The 16,825-nt window shown below is 36.3% G+C and overlaps 1 protein-coding gene across 1 annotated transcript in view; it reads right to left on the bottom strand.

Moving 5' to 3' along the window:
• The window catches only part of WDFY3 (WD repeat and FYVE domain containing 3), a 251,523-nt gene that overhangs the window by 109,950 nt on the left and 124,748 nt on the right, over nucleotides 1–16,825 (bottom strand). Inside the window, exons 10-16 of the mRNA XM_036256644.1 lie at nucleotides 15,431–15,898; nucleotides 13,926–14,027; nucleotides 10,514–10,707; nucleotides 8,158–8,615; nucleotides 6,440–6,523; nucleotides 1,586–1,757; nucleotides 563–777 (exon numbers count right to left, since the gene is read on the bottom strand). Coding sequence (XP_036112537.1) covers nucleotides 563–777; nucleotides 1,586–1,757; nucleotides 6,440–6,523; nucleotides 8,158–8,615; nucleotides 10,514–10,707; nucleotides 13,926–14,027; nucleotides 15,431–15,898 — 1,693 coding nt within the window. The remainder of the gene's footprint in view (nucleotides 1–562; nucleotides 778–1,585; nucleotides 1,758–6,439; nucleotides 6,524–8,157; nucleotides 8,616–10,513; nucleotides 10,708–13,925; nucleotides 14,028–15,430; nucleotides 15,899–16,825) is intronic.

Raw genomic sequence — 16,825 nt, forward strand, 5'->3', positions numbered from 1 at the left:
TGTGACATCTGAACTGTGTGGTGGTTACATAAACTTAAACATATGATAAATATCAAGGACTATAGCACACATGGACATATTGTACCAATGTTAATTGCTTGGTTTTGATGTTGTGCTATAGTTGCAATAAGATGTAACCACTGGAGGAAACTGGCTGAAGGGGACACAGAAGTCTCTGATCTGACTTTACAACTTCCTCTGAATCTATCATTTGAAAATAATAAAGTTAAACAAGTGTTTTTTAAATGAGTCCTTACATATAACAAGTTCTTAAAGTAGGTGCAGGTCATACATTTAACATAACTTTAAGGAAAGTGAATATTTGCTGAGTTCGAGTGGAAGAAATAACCAACAAAAAGAAACACCCTCTGTTTATTAATACTAGATTATCTGTTAGTATGCACTATACCTTGAACATTTTGTCCATGTCTGTCGTGCTTTGATTTTGCCCACAGATACCTGAATGTGTGTCTATTAAAACAAGAAATCTGGCATATCAAGACTCTAGGAACTACTGCTGCTAACTGTGGATTACTGAAACGTGAAAAAGAGAACTGCTGACCTCAGCACCATGGGCTCCAGGGCCTGAGAGGCTAAACGTTCAAACATTCGCTGGAGGGGTGGGTGTAGCGCGTGGTCCTCGTCGGCCAGGGCGGCGCTGCACCTTTGCAGCAGTCGAGCATGAAGACCAGCTTCACACATGACTTGCTGGTTCCTTTCTGTGTGCACCAGGGATTGTAAAATATTTGCCACGGCAAGTTGAAGGTCCAAAGCATGCTGAAGTTAACAAAGAAATCCACACCACCAGGACATTCTTAGTAAGACAGGTGATAGTTCTCTCACGTGAAGCACACCTTTTAATATGGGGTCTCAACATGCTGCAAACTACACTCAGAGGCACTAAGTAGCTGGCTTCATGATACAGCAACTCCAGAAGAGGGCTAGGCAGACATTCCCCAACCTAATTTTTGAGAATCAACTCCCTTCTCTTCCAAGTCTTTTATATTACACGACTGTATACCTAACAGTATTTTTATTTTTACAGAAATAGTGACTGTGAAGTCTTTCCATGGTGGGTAAATAATCAGTTTAAAGGAAGTCCTATTATTTACAGTAGTGACACTTTAGGCCTTAGAGGCCACACATTTTAACCAAATTTGTCAGTCGGACTCCAGTTCACCCAAACTCTTGAGTGCTACAAGTCCAAAGAGAAATATGTCTTCAAAGTGGTATCTTCAGTCATTTTTCTTTGGTTACTACTTATTAACAATTTCCACTGTTGAGCTGGAGTTACACAAAGAAACAGCGTAATTTTCACACCAGAAACCACCATCTTGGTTGCATTTGTTGAATTATACTCTAAAACATTCATGACTATCATTAAGACTAATAAAAATTTACTTATAAACGAATGAAAATTAATAGACAACCCTATGTATTTTTTTGCTTTACCTACTCTGGTGTGTGAGACGAACGGTCTCACGTGACTCCCCATGTCTCTGGGCCCCACGCCCTTGCTCATGCAGCCAGACACGCAGCCTCTCACTCACGAAAGGTGGGAAGGACCGAACATATCCAAGCTTACTTCTGGCTGTGTCGCTGACCCCACAGAGGCCAGGAGGTCCAACACAGCAAGCATGGCTCCAGGATGGATGATGACGGCATCAGAACTCTGGAGAGACGAAGTGGCCACATGGAGTGTCAGGTCGTTTTTAGGAGGGTAAATGGGGGGAGTTGAAACAGAATGATACGCATGCCTATGAAAAAAGAAAGAAGGGTAATTTGATATTTCATTCCAATTGCATTCTCTGTTCATTTTCTTCGTCTGTTTCCTTTATCCACTGATAAGCAAAAAAGCCTTGTAATTCAAGGTTGGGCTACAAAACACCTTAAATTTGGAATATAAAAAGGCAAAATATTATCAATTCTTAATGAGTGAAATATAGACAGTTTAACTATCAATTCCTCTAGGTGCTTATTGTCTTTATCATCTATTTGGATTGTTTCATCAAAGAAGGGCCACAATGGCTATAGTTAACACTGCTCTATGGCACAGCGGAAAGCTACTGAGAGAGTAGAGCCTAAAAGTTCACACACACACAAAACCCAAACATATTTTCTTATTTTAATTGTATCTATATGAGATGACAGATATTAACTAAACTGTGGTAATCATTTCACAATATACGCAAGTGAAGTCTTTCTTGCCTTGTGTGTCAATTATATCTCAAAACTGAAAGAAAAAAAGAAAGAAAACAATGGCACCTGGACCAGAAGATATAAATAGGTGAAATTATAGTGAATAAGTGAAATCCTAGCTCTAGGGAAGGTGACAGTTCTGATAATATGTGATGAGACTGTAAGTTAAATTATATCCCTCAAAAAAATGGGTTTCTTTTAAAATTTCTTATGTGTTTTTTTTAACCTTGCCTTAAACCATCGGTTACAACCAAGAACTAACAACATCAAAGAGGCCTACTCTATAACCGGGGTCAATGGACTCAGGGTTGGCTCAGTAGCTACCTTATCATCAAGGGAGTGTGTTCCTTTAGCTTATTTGGAAGTATATTCACCTTCTTTTCCAGGATCTCCCCTACCACTGAAAATGTTCATCACAATTGTTACAAACTTGGAAGGCACACACTTCATATAACAAGCTCTACGAGTTAAAAAGCCTAGTCATGTCCTGAATACACATTTCTTTTATCAATGATCTCCACTTTTTACTTCATACTATTCTGCAATTCATGAGTTTTGCACATTCTGTATCTTGGCTCTAGAAAACAGATGCTTGAGGCTTTAGCCTATGGGAGCTCTCTGTTCCAGTGAATCAGTTTCAGCAGAATTCAGCTAATGCTGAGCTCCGCCACCAAAAGCAATGTGGTTTCAGCTCTCTGGCACCAACGCAGCTTGGGAAACACATGCCTTAAGTCAGTGATTTCGAAGCAAAGAACTAGCAATGCCAGGTTTTTTGTTTTTTAAGAACCAGTCTCTTTTAAAAGAGACTATGAAAGTATTCAGCTTCACTTATAAAAAAACAGGGGCTTCGCTTAGTTTACTTAAAGCCAGTATATCCTTCACCCATTTTTTTTCAGCTCCCTGTTTTTCTGCTGATTTTGTTCAGAAAGATTTTTGTTCTAAACGTACTAGGAAATGTTTCTAACTGCTATTACCAATAGTTATCCTCCTCTTATGTTGTTCCCTTTAGTCTTTAAAATAGTTTGATCCATCTAGAAAGATTCCTAATTCCTCTATGGTGTAATATGAATTCCCAACCATTAGGAAATTTCATAAAAACTGTTTTCATTACACACAAAAAAACCACCAATTTGAGGAAAAAATGTAGATTCTAATTGTATATTTTAGCTACAGGCCTTCCAAAACGGTGTCTGATTTCCAGATTTAATATCGTTTTCAATGTGAACTATGGATATACCCAAATATATAACTATTATCATAGCAAACTTTTTTCATCTTCCAGGAGGAAACAGTATTCTAAGAATCACATACATTCTTCTCAAACTAGAAAAATATTTCAAACATTGTAGAAATCTAAACCATGGTATTTATTAATTAAAATCATGTCTATTTTAATAAGCATTATATAACATTAATTCATACTAAGTCACTTAGGTATCACCACAGATATTACAACTTTTTAAATTTGGAGATTATAGTAAGGTAATTCAATGGATAATACCCAAGCAAAACCAAACCATTTGCAAAGACAGGGTAAAATGACACTTCGAAATTTAGTTAATTTTATGTTGTAATATCTTTTAAAACATACAGAAATTATTATTTCTGATTTCAATCTAAGCTCTCAGATATATGTATATTTATGACTTATCTATTTCTTTGGATATATATACTTGAATATTTAAATTCTGAATTTAATTATCATCAAGGGTGCAGAGGCACTGAGTAACGGATACCACGTTTGAATAATAACGAGAAATCGCCACCTTTTTCTCCATTGCAGATATATTATGGAGTATTTTGGTTATTATTTTGTATTTTGTTTTCACTTCCTCTAACTGATTAAACATTTTTCAGCTATAATCCTATTCCATCATTCTTTCAGGGTAATTAATAATAATAAAAAAAGATTATGAGTTTTAGTTTTCAAAATCTGAATTTTCCTGGTTCTTTCCCCTCAATTCTTAAATAAGATACAGAAGAATCTCTAGGATTTTATATACCAGACAAGTATCACAAGTTCAAAATTTCCTTAGCACCTGAATATCCCATAAGCCATAAAAATGAATACAACATTGGTTTCTCTTTTTGCCAATAAAAACAGGTTTTGCAACAAGAAAAAGATACCCATGAGCTAATGTAATTTGTTATGTTCTTGAGATGTTCTAATTTCAAAAGTTATTATATTGCATTTGTAAAATAAAAACAATGTATTTCTTATTAGCTTATAATTCTTATCACTGAGCCAAATGTATGTAACCTAGCCAGAATGGCAACCTTAAAATGTCAACACTAGTTTTATTATTATAATTAATATCATCCAAAGAGCTTCCTTGAGGTGACATGAACCTGTAAGCCCAACAGAATTCCAATGGATCGGAATAACTCAACTAGGATGTTGATTCAGTGACAGTTTCCCCTTATATCAAAGACGTGGCACCCTTACAAATGATGACAAAATATTTTTTATCTAAGGCTTTAAATAGCTCTTTATGATATCATAAAATGCTGTTTTTCCTTTATCAAACTACCATTTAAATAAATAGTAAATTCTAATGGATTTCTTTTTTTAATGTGGTCCTTTAATCTGTAAATTTCTATTAAAAGTATCTTGCAGTTTCAGTTAATAGTTAAAAAGGGTTAAATATTTTTAAATATAGTATTTTTAAAGACTTTATTTTTATGACAGAATTATAAAGGTAATTTAAAAAAATAATTATAACTATTTAATAATTGAAACTATTTTTCTAACATCCAGTAGTAGTTCTGTGTTAATAGTAAGAACACATGAATCTTCAAACCCAAAGAATACCTTTTGCCTCATTCATTGTAGCAAAAGAAAAAAAAACAAAAACAAAACCCTAAATCAACTCAAACTGATGTCATGGTCTCTTGAATTAAGAAGGGCTCTTAAAAAAAAAATAAAAGTAACAGTTTTTAAATAGAAATATATTGAACAAAGTTAAATTCACTTAAAAATATTCTGAACCGTGCCATGATTTAGTGCAATAAAATAACCTGTAAGCCCCAGTGTACATTTAAGAGAAAAAGGGGCCCTGGCAGTTTTGCTCAGTGGTTAGTGTTGGCCCTCAGACTGATCACGGGCACATACCTGGGTTGCACGTTCCATTCCTGGCCCCAGCTGAGGTCATGTAGGAGGCAATCAATCAATGAGTCTTTCTCAATCAATGTTTCTCTTTCTTCCTCTCTCTCTGCCTCCCTCTCTCCCTCCCACCCTTCCGCTCTATCGAAAAGTCAATGGAAAAAAATAATGTAGCCTTGGGTGAGGATTAACAAAACAAAACAAAAAAAAAGGGGAAAAAGGGAAACATAAATCCATATACCTAATGAATATTACTACTGAAATACATTAAAATACAGAGTCTGTACCAAATACTTTTAATATAAAACTACAATTATATTAAAGTTTCAAAATCAGACACACACAGAAATAAAATTAAACAACACAGCGGAACTTCAGGATTCATTTTCAAAAAGTCACAATGGAAGATTAACACCAGACTTAAAGACTTCTTCTTGGTCATAGGAAAACAGGGGAAGGAAGAGCATTTGGCTCCAAGTGCGCAGAATGTGCTCATGGATCATAATAATGGAATGCGGATCTTAACGTGGTCTTGCCAACCGATTGCTGGTTCTTTATAGTCCGTAAGCTTTAGAGATGAGGGAGACTAGTTCAGCTCAGGAAGAGCTTTACACAGAACTGAGGCAAGCAAGACTTGGGGTAGGTTTTTCACTCACTTATTCAAAGGTTAGCTGTGACAACTCTCACTTTCCAACTGAACCTGATTGAGAAAATACTCATTTCCTTGCCAGCACTGTGATGGTCATTTGAGAGCAATAGTAAAAACCAAAAAATGATCCCAAGGCACATTTAAAGTAAAAAGAAAAAGTGGGAAAGTATTTAGAGAGACAATAAGTCCTCATTTCTACATTAATGTTAATAGAAGATGTACTGCTCTAAAGCAAAATGCATATTTTAGTATAAATAATAGCACTGGATGACATATGCCCTTCATTATCTTCATAGCATCAACATGTTTTACTCTCATAAATATACTCAGAAGTTGACTATTTTAAAACCTAAAATGAAATCACACAGAACGCCACACACACAAGAAAAATTGAAGTTACAAAGCACAATTACATTAACATATAATTAAGCACAAAAGAAAAAAAACCCCACACAAATAAAGATCGACTTCTGTTATAAAATCAGTACCTTTTCCTGGACAAAGCTGGTGTGCCCCAAGGAGAGGGGAGAGAAGACTCACTTGTCAGGCAAGGAGGGATCTGTTCTGCACGACTACAGACAACAAAACAGACAGGGTGGTTTAGAGAGGTTAGCAGAGAACACCAGGTTGGCCATTGGTTAGTTCCACAAGAAATACCAGTCAAAGTTTAATAAGGAACATCCTCCGTACTTGGCAGGAACAAGGAACAAGACCACAACACATGCACTGAGGAAACAGAAAAGCATGCGTAAGGCTGATGCTTCCCTAGTAATGTTGACACTGAACATGTTTGTTAAACAGAGTGCTGTGAGCCCTGTTTTTGACAAAGCAAACTAAAATCGAGGCATACTAACTAACTAGGATAAGTAAGAAACAAGCAAAAAGAGGTTGAATCGTAAAATTCAAAACTTTCCATTTTAAATATTCCAAGAATACAACACTACCCCATGTTTCCTATGAATTAATAATATAATATGCATTTTTATTTTCAAGATGGGGAAAAATTGGATAACAATATTTTCTTACATTACTTCGTGTTTTCTTATCTACATATTAAGGTCTAAAATTATTAAGAAGCAAGACACATCTCAGCAGATATTTCAAAGTAGGCATTTCATAATGAAGGATATAAAACCTAATAGAAACTCTACCCAATAGAGTTATTTGCTTTATTTATGGGGACAAAAGAAAAACAATTCATTTATTTTATGAAATAAAACTATGGTGCCTGGCTGGTGTGGCTCAGGGGTTGAACAGCAAACCATGCACCAAGAGGTCGCCGGTTCAATTCCCAGTCAGGGCACATGCCCAGGTTGTGGGCCCGATCTCCAGTGGGGGGTATGCAGGAGGCGACCAATAGATGTTCTTTCTCATTGACCTTCTCCCTTCCTCTCTAAAATCAATAAAGTAAAAAAAAAAAAAAAAATTAAAACTATGGTAACTATCAAAAGTGATAATATTTGGGACAAATTTATACTATGAACTTTAACATTATTTCTGTGAGAACTCAATCGAAGACAGTTTAAAAATTGAAAGTAAGTGATTTAGGCAAGTGTCATTCCTAAGATCTCCCTTAGATCTCTGGATTTCCCTCATTTTACCAGATATATTGTAATTGTTTATTTATGTGTCTGTATTTAAGCTAAAGAATGGCCATGGCTCACAGTCTTGTGCTGAGCGGGACCTAGCACAATGACTTGGCACTTCTTTAACAAAGAATGAGTAACCGAATCTGAATTATCTCTTGATATGGACTCCTGAACTATCAATAACTCTCAGGGAGTTTTATCACTTTTTGAGGATTATGTGGAGAATATATCATGTGTCTGGAAATAAATATGATCATAACCAAGTTCTCTTGTTGATAACTAATATCATCATGTCCAGATTACCTAACATTGTTGAGAATAGAGGAGAAAGAGAAGAACAGTAAACATCACAACATTAAAGTAAACTTCATAGAAATTGTTTCATTAAGTGCCTCGAGAGTTAACTGACCTTGGGTTTACAAATAATACACAGATGTCCATGTTGAAAAAATTAACAACAAAGCAACAGTAATATTCACAAATAAAGTGATAGACAAGCAATTAAGAGAGAAGATTCATTTGCTTTCATTTTCCTTCAGGTAACCTGTAATTCAAGCCTTAATGTTGAAGCCATACATAGTATACCCTTAAATTCAGAGCACAGAGCAAAGCCATACCTGTCAAAAGAATCTGTGGCTACTTTGTAGAGATAAATAAAGAGTTTACTGCAGTGCCGTAAAGTGGGTGACACCGAGTCCATCGAGACTATGTCTTCCTCTAAAAGTCTTTGAAATGGCTGTGTATTTGAGGGGAAGACATTCATGGGGCTTATTTTTCTTAGGTCTGAGAAGCAGCCAAGAAATCGAACGGCATCTGCCAACTTCTCATACTGAATCTCTGTTCTGAAGAAATGAGAGTTGGCTGGCTCATAGCGCATTGCTGCAGTCAATGTGCAGAACACAGTGTGGAGAAGTTCAAACACTTGATTCTGGTTCACTTTCTCCCAGCCATTCTTCGGTGGCGAGCTCAAAGATCTCTCCATAGCAACCAGCAAGGACGTTATGTACACAAACCCTCCAACCTTCCTAAAAACTGTTCTTGACCGATGGCTTTCTCGAAGGACTGACAGGAGGGCCTAGGGGGGACAAGAAAACAAAATTATAATTCAAATAAAATTAAAAACACCATACAGGAACGTCCAAGGGATGCAACACCATTTTGTGAATATCTAACACGATGTTTTTGTCATTTACCCAACAAACAGTTCTGTGAAGCATACCAAATATTTTGCTAATTAAAAAATGCCATAAAGAGTCCGGTCGGTGTGGCTCAGTGGTTGAGTGTCGACCCATGCACAAATAGGTCGCTGGTTCGATTCCCGGTTGGGACATATGCTCAGGTTGTGGGCCTGATCCCTAGTGGGGGGCATGCAGGAGGCAGCCAGCTGATGTTCTCTGTCATCGATGTTTCTGTTTCTCCCTTCCTCGCTCTCTCTCTCAGATCAATAAAGAATAAATACATACATATGTACTTCTAGATAAGTCCATCTCCTATGACCTCAGAACTGGCACTCTTATATTATCATAGCATAACTTCAATATTTGCAAAATTTCAAATACCTCAAATAACTTAACATCCTGCTTAAATCAATAACTAATGAGATGTAGCAAACACCAAAATTACAATGAGCTGTAGATGCTAGATGGTTAGACAAAATCATCAGCTCTATATTACCTGCATTTGCATAAATATGACTCATACAGTTCAAATTTGTGCATCAGTGGAATTATAAATACTACATCTCGTGGAATGTTGGACTGGTTCACAAACAACTACAAATTAAATTACAAAGGTCTGTGGTTGTGTCTACTTAAAAGGGGCACGGAGAAGCAGTTCCGAATGTAGCAGAAATGGAAGTGGACACTGGGGTCCCCCAAGTCCCCTCGCTGTCTCCCAGCCCTGCTTCACGCCCTCAGAGCAGGGGAATGCTGGAACCAGCTCATGCTGGCTCTTGAGAGCCAAGTGTTATATTTTTGGAATTTTGCATGCCAGTTGTTAAAACACAACCACAATTAAAAATTAAGTTCTATAACTTTACAATTAAATAAATTATTTTAAAAACAAAAGTAATAAATACTCAAAACATCACTTCCTAGTTATTTTCTATATTTTACTATTAACTGCTCTTGAGCTACTATATAATGAGGTGCTATTATACATCTCTTCTCAATCCACATTCAGTAACACGTTAGCTGCCTGAAATAGGTCACAGTGGAAATATTTACACCATGGAAATCAGTAAATGTGGAAATATATACATCACATCAGGACTCCCCACCCCTCCCCCCAATCTGAGAGTCAGTTATTACCATTTACCAGAACAACACTGCCTTAAAAGTACAGGTCAGCTAATTACCTCTTACTGGCTTTACCTACCAATATTTCATAAATCTAATTGAAAGGTTATCAAAAAAAGAGAAAAATGTATGTTAAAAATATTGGCAACCTTAACATCTTTTGCATGCACATGTTTTTTTCCAATAATCCTTCCAAATATACAAATGTTGACAGTCAAGTAGATTTCCTTCTTTTCTAAGAGATAAATTGTGGTCAGATTAATCTTGATTTTAAAATAAAATGCATACTCAAAAGTGTCATTATACTCAATCAAAATAAGATGAAATACACAATAGCATAAAGAAAACAATGCAAACTTCTCATTTTTTATGAGAAATCAACGAAATAAAGCAAAAATTAAAAGAAATATGATTCTCGAAAGTAGCTATTAGTCTTGTGATGTCTGTGGAGGAATGAGGAGAACACACCAGGAGAGGAAGCCAGAGGGGAGGAAGACAGCACCCCTACGTCCTCGGAGGCCAGGTTAAAGACACTCCCCCTTTCTTCTGCTATAGTATTTTGACATAATTTTAGAAGAAAAATGGCAAGACCAGTTCATAATAGTTTTAAGTCACTTAAAAATAACCACAGATTTTAGTAGTAAAATAGTAGTAACAATACACTTTTCAAACTTACCCTTAAAACGTCAGTCTTCAACTGCAGCTCTGTGGGTGGGGCTGAATGCATTAACCCCAGCAGAGTGCCCATGTCATCATCCCCATTTGGAGAGAGCACCAACTGCTGGATAATCATCAGGGCATGCTGCCGGCACTGAGGGTACTTCACTATATTATGTGCACATCGCGCACCTCCAAATTCTCGGAAAATTCCTTGAAGGGAGAAAAAATTAAAATGGGATCTTTTTGTATGAAGAGTAACTCAAAAGAAGCTAAATAAAACCTACACAGCTCTTTCACCTTTGAATTTACAATACAAAATTACACTGAGGTGTCAGCAAAGACTTACACATTTTCTCTAGATTTCCTTAAGTGCAAGATTAATGTCCTGATATGTTCACCACATCCAAATTCTCCAAATCTAGAACATCAAAAATTTCATAGGTAGACACCAAAGAGACTCAATATTTTTATGTCAAGTTTTTAAGGTGAATAATACTTGAAATCAATGTATGTAGCCCTGGCTGGGTAGCTTAGTTCGTTAGAGCATTGTCCTAATACGCCAAGGTTACAGGTTTGATCCTGGGTCAGGGCACATACAATAATCAACCACTAAATTCATAAGTAAGTGGAACAACAAATCAATGTTTCTCCCCCCCTCCTTCCTTTCTTCTCTCTAAAAATCAATAAATAAAAAATTTTTTAAAAAATCAATATTATGTAAAAATCTTTCAGACAAATAATATCTTAAATAAATGAGATTTAAACTGAACAAAGCTTCCAAAACAGTAGTACAAAAAGAATGAAAAAAAAAATTCTACAATGAAAAAAATGGCAAGGAACCAAACATTTTAGTTAAAGCACACAAACAAAAAGTCACCGTACTGTTTGAAATGCTTTAGGTAGTTGATTTATTTAATCCTCATCCCTTCTGTACAGAAGAAAAGAGACATACAGAAGTTGAGCACCATCAACTAACAGAGGGCAGAGTAGGATCTATGCCTAGATAGCCCAGCTCTATAGCCTGTGCTCCTGCCCACAAGTGATACTGTTCTCACATCAAATACCACCTTTGAGTATTAAAAATTGGACCAAGTGACCTAAATAACTACTTAGTATTTCCTCCAAAGGAATCATTATACCCTTTATGCTTTTAGAGTATGTTGTATATGCCACCATTAAAGTACTTTACATCAGAAAGTCTTTGTATTATTTGTTTAGAAGTTTGGTCCGCCATAAACTTGCACTTCCTTCTAGATTGTGTTTCAATAAATACTTCTTGGGAGAATAATGTCACTGTATTTTGTTGTAGCAGCCACTGTCCTCTCTCTTCAGTGACTTTCTATTTGCTAACTTTTAAAGAATTATATGACCTTGAAGTGAGTGTAAGTCCTGTGCTTGAGATATAGCACATGAAAGACCATGTTTACTTGCTGGTTGCCAGTTAGTGCCCATGAGATAATCATAATGACTAATATATTTTAAATAGTCCTATGAGCAAAGCATTGTTTTAAGTGCCTGAAATCACTGGGCTAGTAACATCTTTCTTAACAAGGAGAAGACAGTTCATGATAAAAGAACTCTATAAAAATGTCTGGCGGTCTGAAATGTATAAGTGAATTTCAGTCAGAGAGTAAGCTCTTCACTCTCCTACATTAGAATTGTTCGGTCCCTCCCTGTGGGTCATGCCACCAAAAGCTGATTTGTCAAAGAATTCTTGTTAGTATACCCTTATTACATTTCTGACCATCTCAGCCAACTAAACCTAGTTGGTGGAAATAAGGAGATTATGCATTATATCATGGACAAACTGTTAATACTGTACCAACTAATCCTCATACTTACTATTTGAATTACCTCTAAATTGATTCAACTTTGCCTTGGCATTTGCCCAAACTGCATTTAAATAATGACTTATAGTCCTGGCTGGTTTGGCTCAGCAGTTAGAGCGTCAGCCCGCGGTCCAGAGAGACCCGGGTTCGGTTCCCACTAAGGGCACGTACCTCGGTTGCAGTTTGTCCCCAGCCCTGGTTGGTTATGTGGGAGGCAGCCACTCCATGTGTCCCTTTCATATCGATGTCTCTCTCTCTCCCTCTCTCCCTCTCCCTGTCCCTCTCCCTACCTCCCACTCTATCTGAACAAAAATAGAAAAATGTCCTCGAGTGAGGAAAAAAAAAATAATAATGACATACAATTACATGTTTACATCTTTGTTCATCAGGTTGTAATTCGTTTGGGGCAAGAATTATCTTATCTTGGTATCTGTAACATCTGCCATTGTGCACAGGACACACAATATATTTTATTTTATTTCATTTTATTATTATTCTTTAAATGTATTTTAATTATGTTGAATATTGAGTTCTTCCGCATTCAAGCAAATAGGCACGCATTTGTGCCTTTGCTAGTTCAATAATTCATTCACTTGTTCATGGCTTCCCATAATACTTAAAATACATTTCAAATTCTTCAGCATGGCCTAAAAAGCTCTGTGTGATCTAGGCACAACCTACTTACCTGAGCTCATCTCCCTATCACTTATTCCTCTCTCAAGTTGTATTCTCATTGTTCCTAAGAGGTTTCTGATGTTGGCTAAAATTTCAAGTATCATTTTATTTATTTATCCTCATCCAAAGAAATTTTTCCATTGATTTTTAGAGAGAGTGGAAGGGAGGGAGAGTGAGAAAGATCAATGTGAGAGAGACACATCGACTGGCTGCCTCCCGTGCAGCCCTGACCGGACTGGGGCCTGGGACTGAACCTGAAACTCAAGTACATGCCCTTGACCAGAATCAAACCTGAGACCTTTTGGTACAAGGGCTGATGCTCTAACTGCTGAGCCAAACTGGCCAGGGTTCAAGCTTCATTTTTAAAAGCAAGAGTGATATTTTATAAATACAGTTGGACTGTTCATCTGTTAATGACTGGTAGAGAAGGACTGAAGAGAAGTTGAGACCAAAGATAAAGTATAAGATTTAATAAATTCTATTTACCTGGAAGAGGCAAGCTTTATTAGAAAATCATTTTTCAATATTTCCCCAAGGTTATAACGTTATAATACTCTTACTTGAACTATTAAAACAATTAAGAAAACCACAATATCAAGCACGTATTTTGGAAAACATTTAAATAAGCAAATTTATTTAACTCAGAATCTGCATTACATAAGTAAAAAAATAGAAAAACTTCAAATACAAGGCACACAATATATAAGAATATATTTAGAAATAATAACATATATTTTGTCATTAATATACTGATAAAGATAGAAAGCATTGCGTGTCTAGATATATGACAGTACCATCACTGAATTAATAGTTTTATCTCTCTCAAATGATAGATGACATTATCTCAGGAGTAATAATCATTGGAGAAGATATAACCAGAGGCAATATCCTCCTAAAACATTTGCTAGTAGCTCCTCTAATTACCTGCATTTGTGTTTGATCCTTGAAGAAGCACTGTCAAAGTCTCCATAACCAACAAAGCCAGGTGTTTTTGGTCTTCAATTGAACTATTATTTCTTGAGTCCCCTAGGAAAAAGGATCAAAGGCCCAAATCACAAAAGTTATAAGATTATTACTTTTAAATTCAATTTTCTTTTAATAATTTAAAAAATATTTCTTTAGCCCTGGTCAGTTTGCTGCAGTGGTTAGAGGGTTGGCCCTTGGACTGAAGAGTCATGGGTTCAATTCCCAGTCAAGGGCATGTACCTCTGTTATAGGTTCAATCCCCAGCCCCAGTTAGAGTTGTGTGGGAGACAACCAATCGATGTGTCTCTCACATCGATGTATGTCTCCCTCCCCTCACCCTTCCTTGTCTCTCCCCCTCTATCTAAAATTTTTTTAAAAAATGGAAAAAATATCCTTGGGTGAGGATTAAACAAATTTTTTCTTTAATATTCACTTTTACCACTAATACAACTGATTATTATAACCTTTAAAAATGATATGCATGTCTACCAGCTACCAAAAGTAAGGTAAAAGTAGAGATTTTCTTTGGAGAGGCTAGAAAGTTACAGTTATCTAACAACATTGAAAAGAAAAATGCCAAAGTTAAATGTGTCCTTCTCACAGGGGTTTTCCTCGTGAAGGAGGTCAATAGAATGCCAGATTATAATGTACTGAGGAGAAAGTTTATGAACAATGCTATCTATTTAACTTGTATTAATTCATTCAACATACTTAATACTTAACTGCCAGATACTACTGCACTTTTATCAGAAAGGACGAAAAGCATAAAATTTAAGGTATATAATGATAATACATGTGTGTTTACATAATGTCACTAAAGAGACATATCTATTTGCTCTCTATAATTAATAAAAACATTTGAGGGACTAAACATCCCAACTGTTTCTAGAAGCTTAAAAATTCCCTCTAAAGCCCTGGCCGGTTTAGCTCAGCGGTTAGAGCGTTGGCCTGAGGTCCAGAGACCCGGGTTCGGTTCCCACTAAGGGCACGTACCTCGGTTGCAGTTTGTCCCCCGCCCTGATTGGGTCAGGTAGGTGGCAACCACTTGATGTGTTCCTTTCACATCGATGTTTCTCTCTCTCTCTCTCCCTCCCACTCTATCTCAACAAAATGACAAAAAGTGTCCACGGATGAGGATAAAAAAAAAAAGAAAATCTAAAAATTCCCTCTAAAAAGAAAGTAGTAGACATTAGTTATGTGGATCATAAATGATTTCCTGTTTTTTCGTTAAATACTGTTCCACCACAATGACATATTTCTAGGTCCCACCCACTCCTTCCCCAATTCCTTAGCAGAGGTTGAATGAACAAGTTAACTCTGGGGAATATTCACAAGGATGTCATGATAATGCACATCAGTAAGTCATGCAAGTCAACAACCAAATGCAAGGCAAACCATGAACAAAACACCCTGCCCAAAGCCCTCTGTGAAATCAAACAAAACTACGGAAAATTTAACTTTACCTTGTTCAGTCAGTGCCTGAGTTGGATCCTTCAAGAGGGCAGCATACTTGTGCAAAAGGTTTACCATGACCTCCAGAAGGCCCACCTCCCTGAACACATCTTTAAATATGTAGTCATGTCGTGTAAACTTAAGGAGTGTTTTCATTGCAATAATGCTACAGTGATAAGAAGAGCTAGATTTTAAGAGAATGCTAACACTAATAAGTTCTTTACAAGGAATATAATTTAAGCTAAAAACGACGAACTCTAGCATCTCAAAGTATTTGCTTTGTACTTCCGGGAGTTTAGAAATCTTCTCTGCAAACTGTGACAACGTGTGCTGTGCCTCCAGGATGAAGTAATTGGCATTGTCAGCCATGTAAATATTTGTGATGGCATCAAGGATGATTTGGGCAAGGAAGTTGGTTTTTGCTTTTAAAAATGCATTTTGAAGAACTGCAAAGGCCTGGACATTTCTCACACTGTGACCTAAAATAGAAAACAAGAACACAAAAGTAGGTGCTACGTGATATTTTAATCATGGCAACCTCGTCTGTTTAAACAGATTATAAATTGAAACATCCACTGTTTACTAAGAACACGTCCTGTTTTTTCAAAAGATCTTTTCTTCATCAGGTTCAGTCATTTAATTAAAAATAAATAACCACACTGATTCAATTTTGAATGCATCATTAAAAATATTCCGATTCAGAACTGTGTATGTTGAAACATTAGGCTGTTTCAGAGAATAAAGCATACTATACTGGTCCAGGCTTCAGAGTCTGAAAATGAGAACGGCTATTGCTTTTTGTTACCTGCAACACTGCCCTCGACTGTAAGAACAGCTACCTCTCAATCAGACTTTCACACTGAAGTAACAGGTCTGAGAGCAGCAAGAATGGCTGCAGGAAAACAGGAAGGGAAACAGTCTCTAATTTCCTGTTTCTCTTTATAATTAAAACATCAGAACTCTAATTTGGAAATTTCTTTTGTTTTCAAGCTAAACGTGCAATTTCTCTACACATATATTTGTTAAAGCAATTCTTGGCAAGCTAGTAGCTATATTTTGAAACATCAGATTTTCCGAACACACCAACTGGGAAAAAACAAAAATTTGTATCCATGGCTCTTGTAAGGTAATTTAGTGACAATAATTATAAAGATGTCAACACAGCTAGTATCTGAGGCACAGGGAAACAAGTGCTTTCCTCTGAAAAATGCCTGCAGGGTCACAACTCTAGAGCAGTGTGGGGCATTTGCAAGAGTGACCAAAAATATTAACACAGAGTCTTACAAAATAAGCTGGATTTTAGGAGGACAAATACAGAACTAGAAAAAATATAAAATGGGTTAGAAAGACTACTCAGAAATCCTGGCTTAGACATTGTCTGAAAAATGCAAAGATTTAAATAAATT

Source organism: Molossus molossus, unplaced genomic scaffold (assembly GCF_014108415.1).
Source record: "Molossus molossus isolate mMolMol1 unplaced genomic scaffold, mMolMol1.p scaffold_m16_p_1, whole genome shotgun sequence".
NCBI classification, from domain to species: Eukaryota; Metazoa; Chordata; class Mammalia; order Chiroptera; family Molossidae; genus Molossus; species Molossus molossus.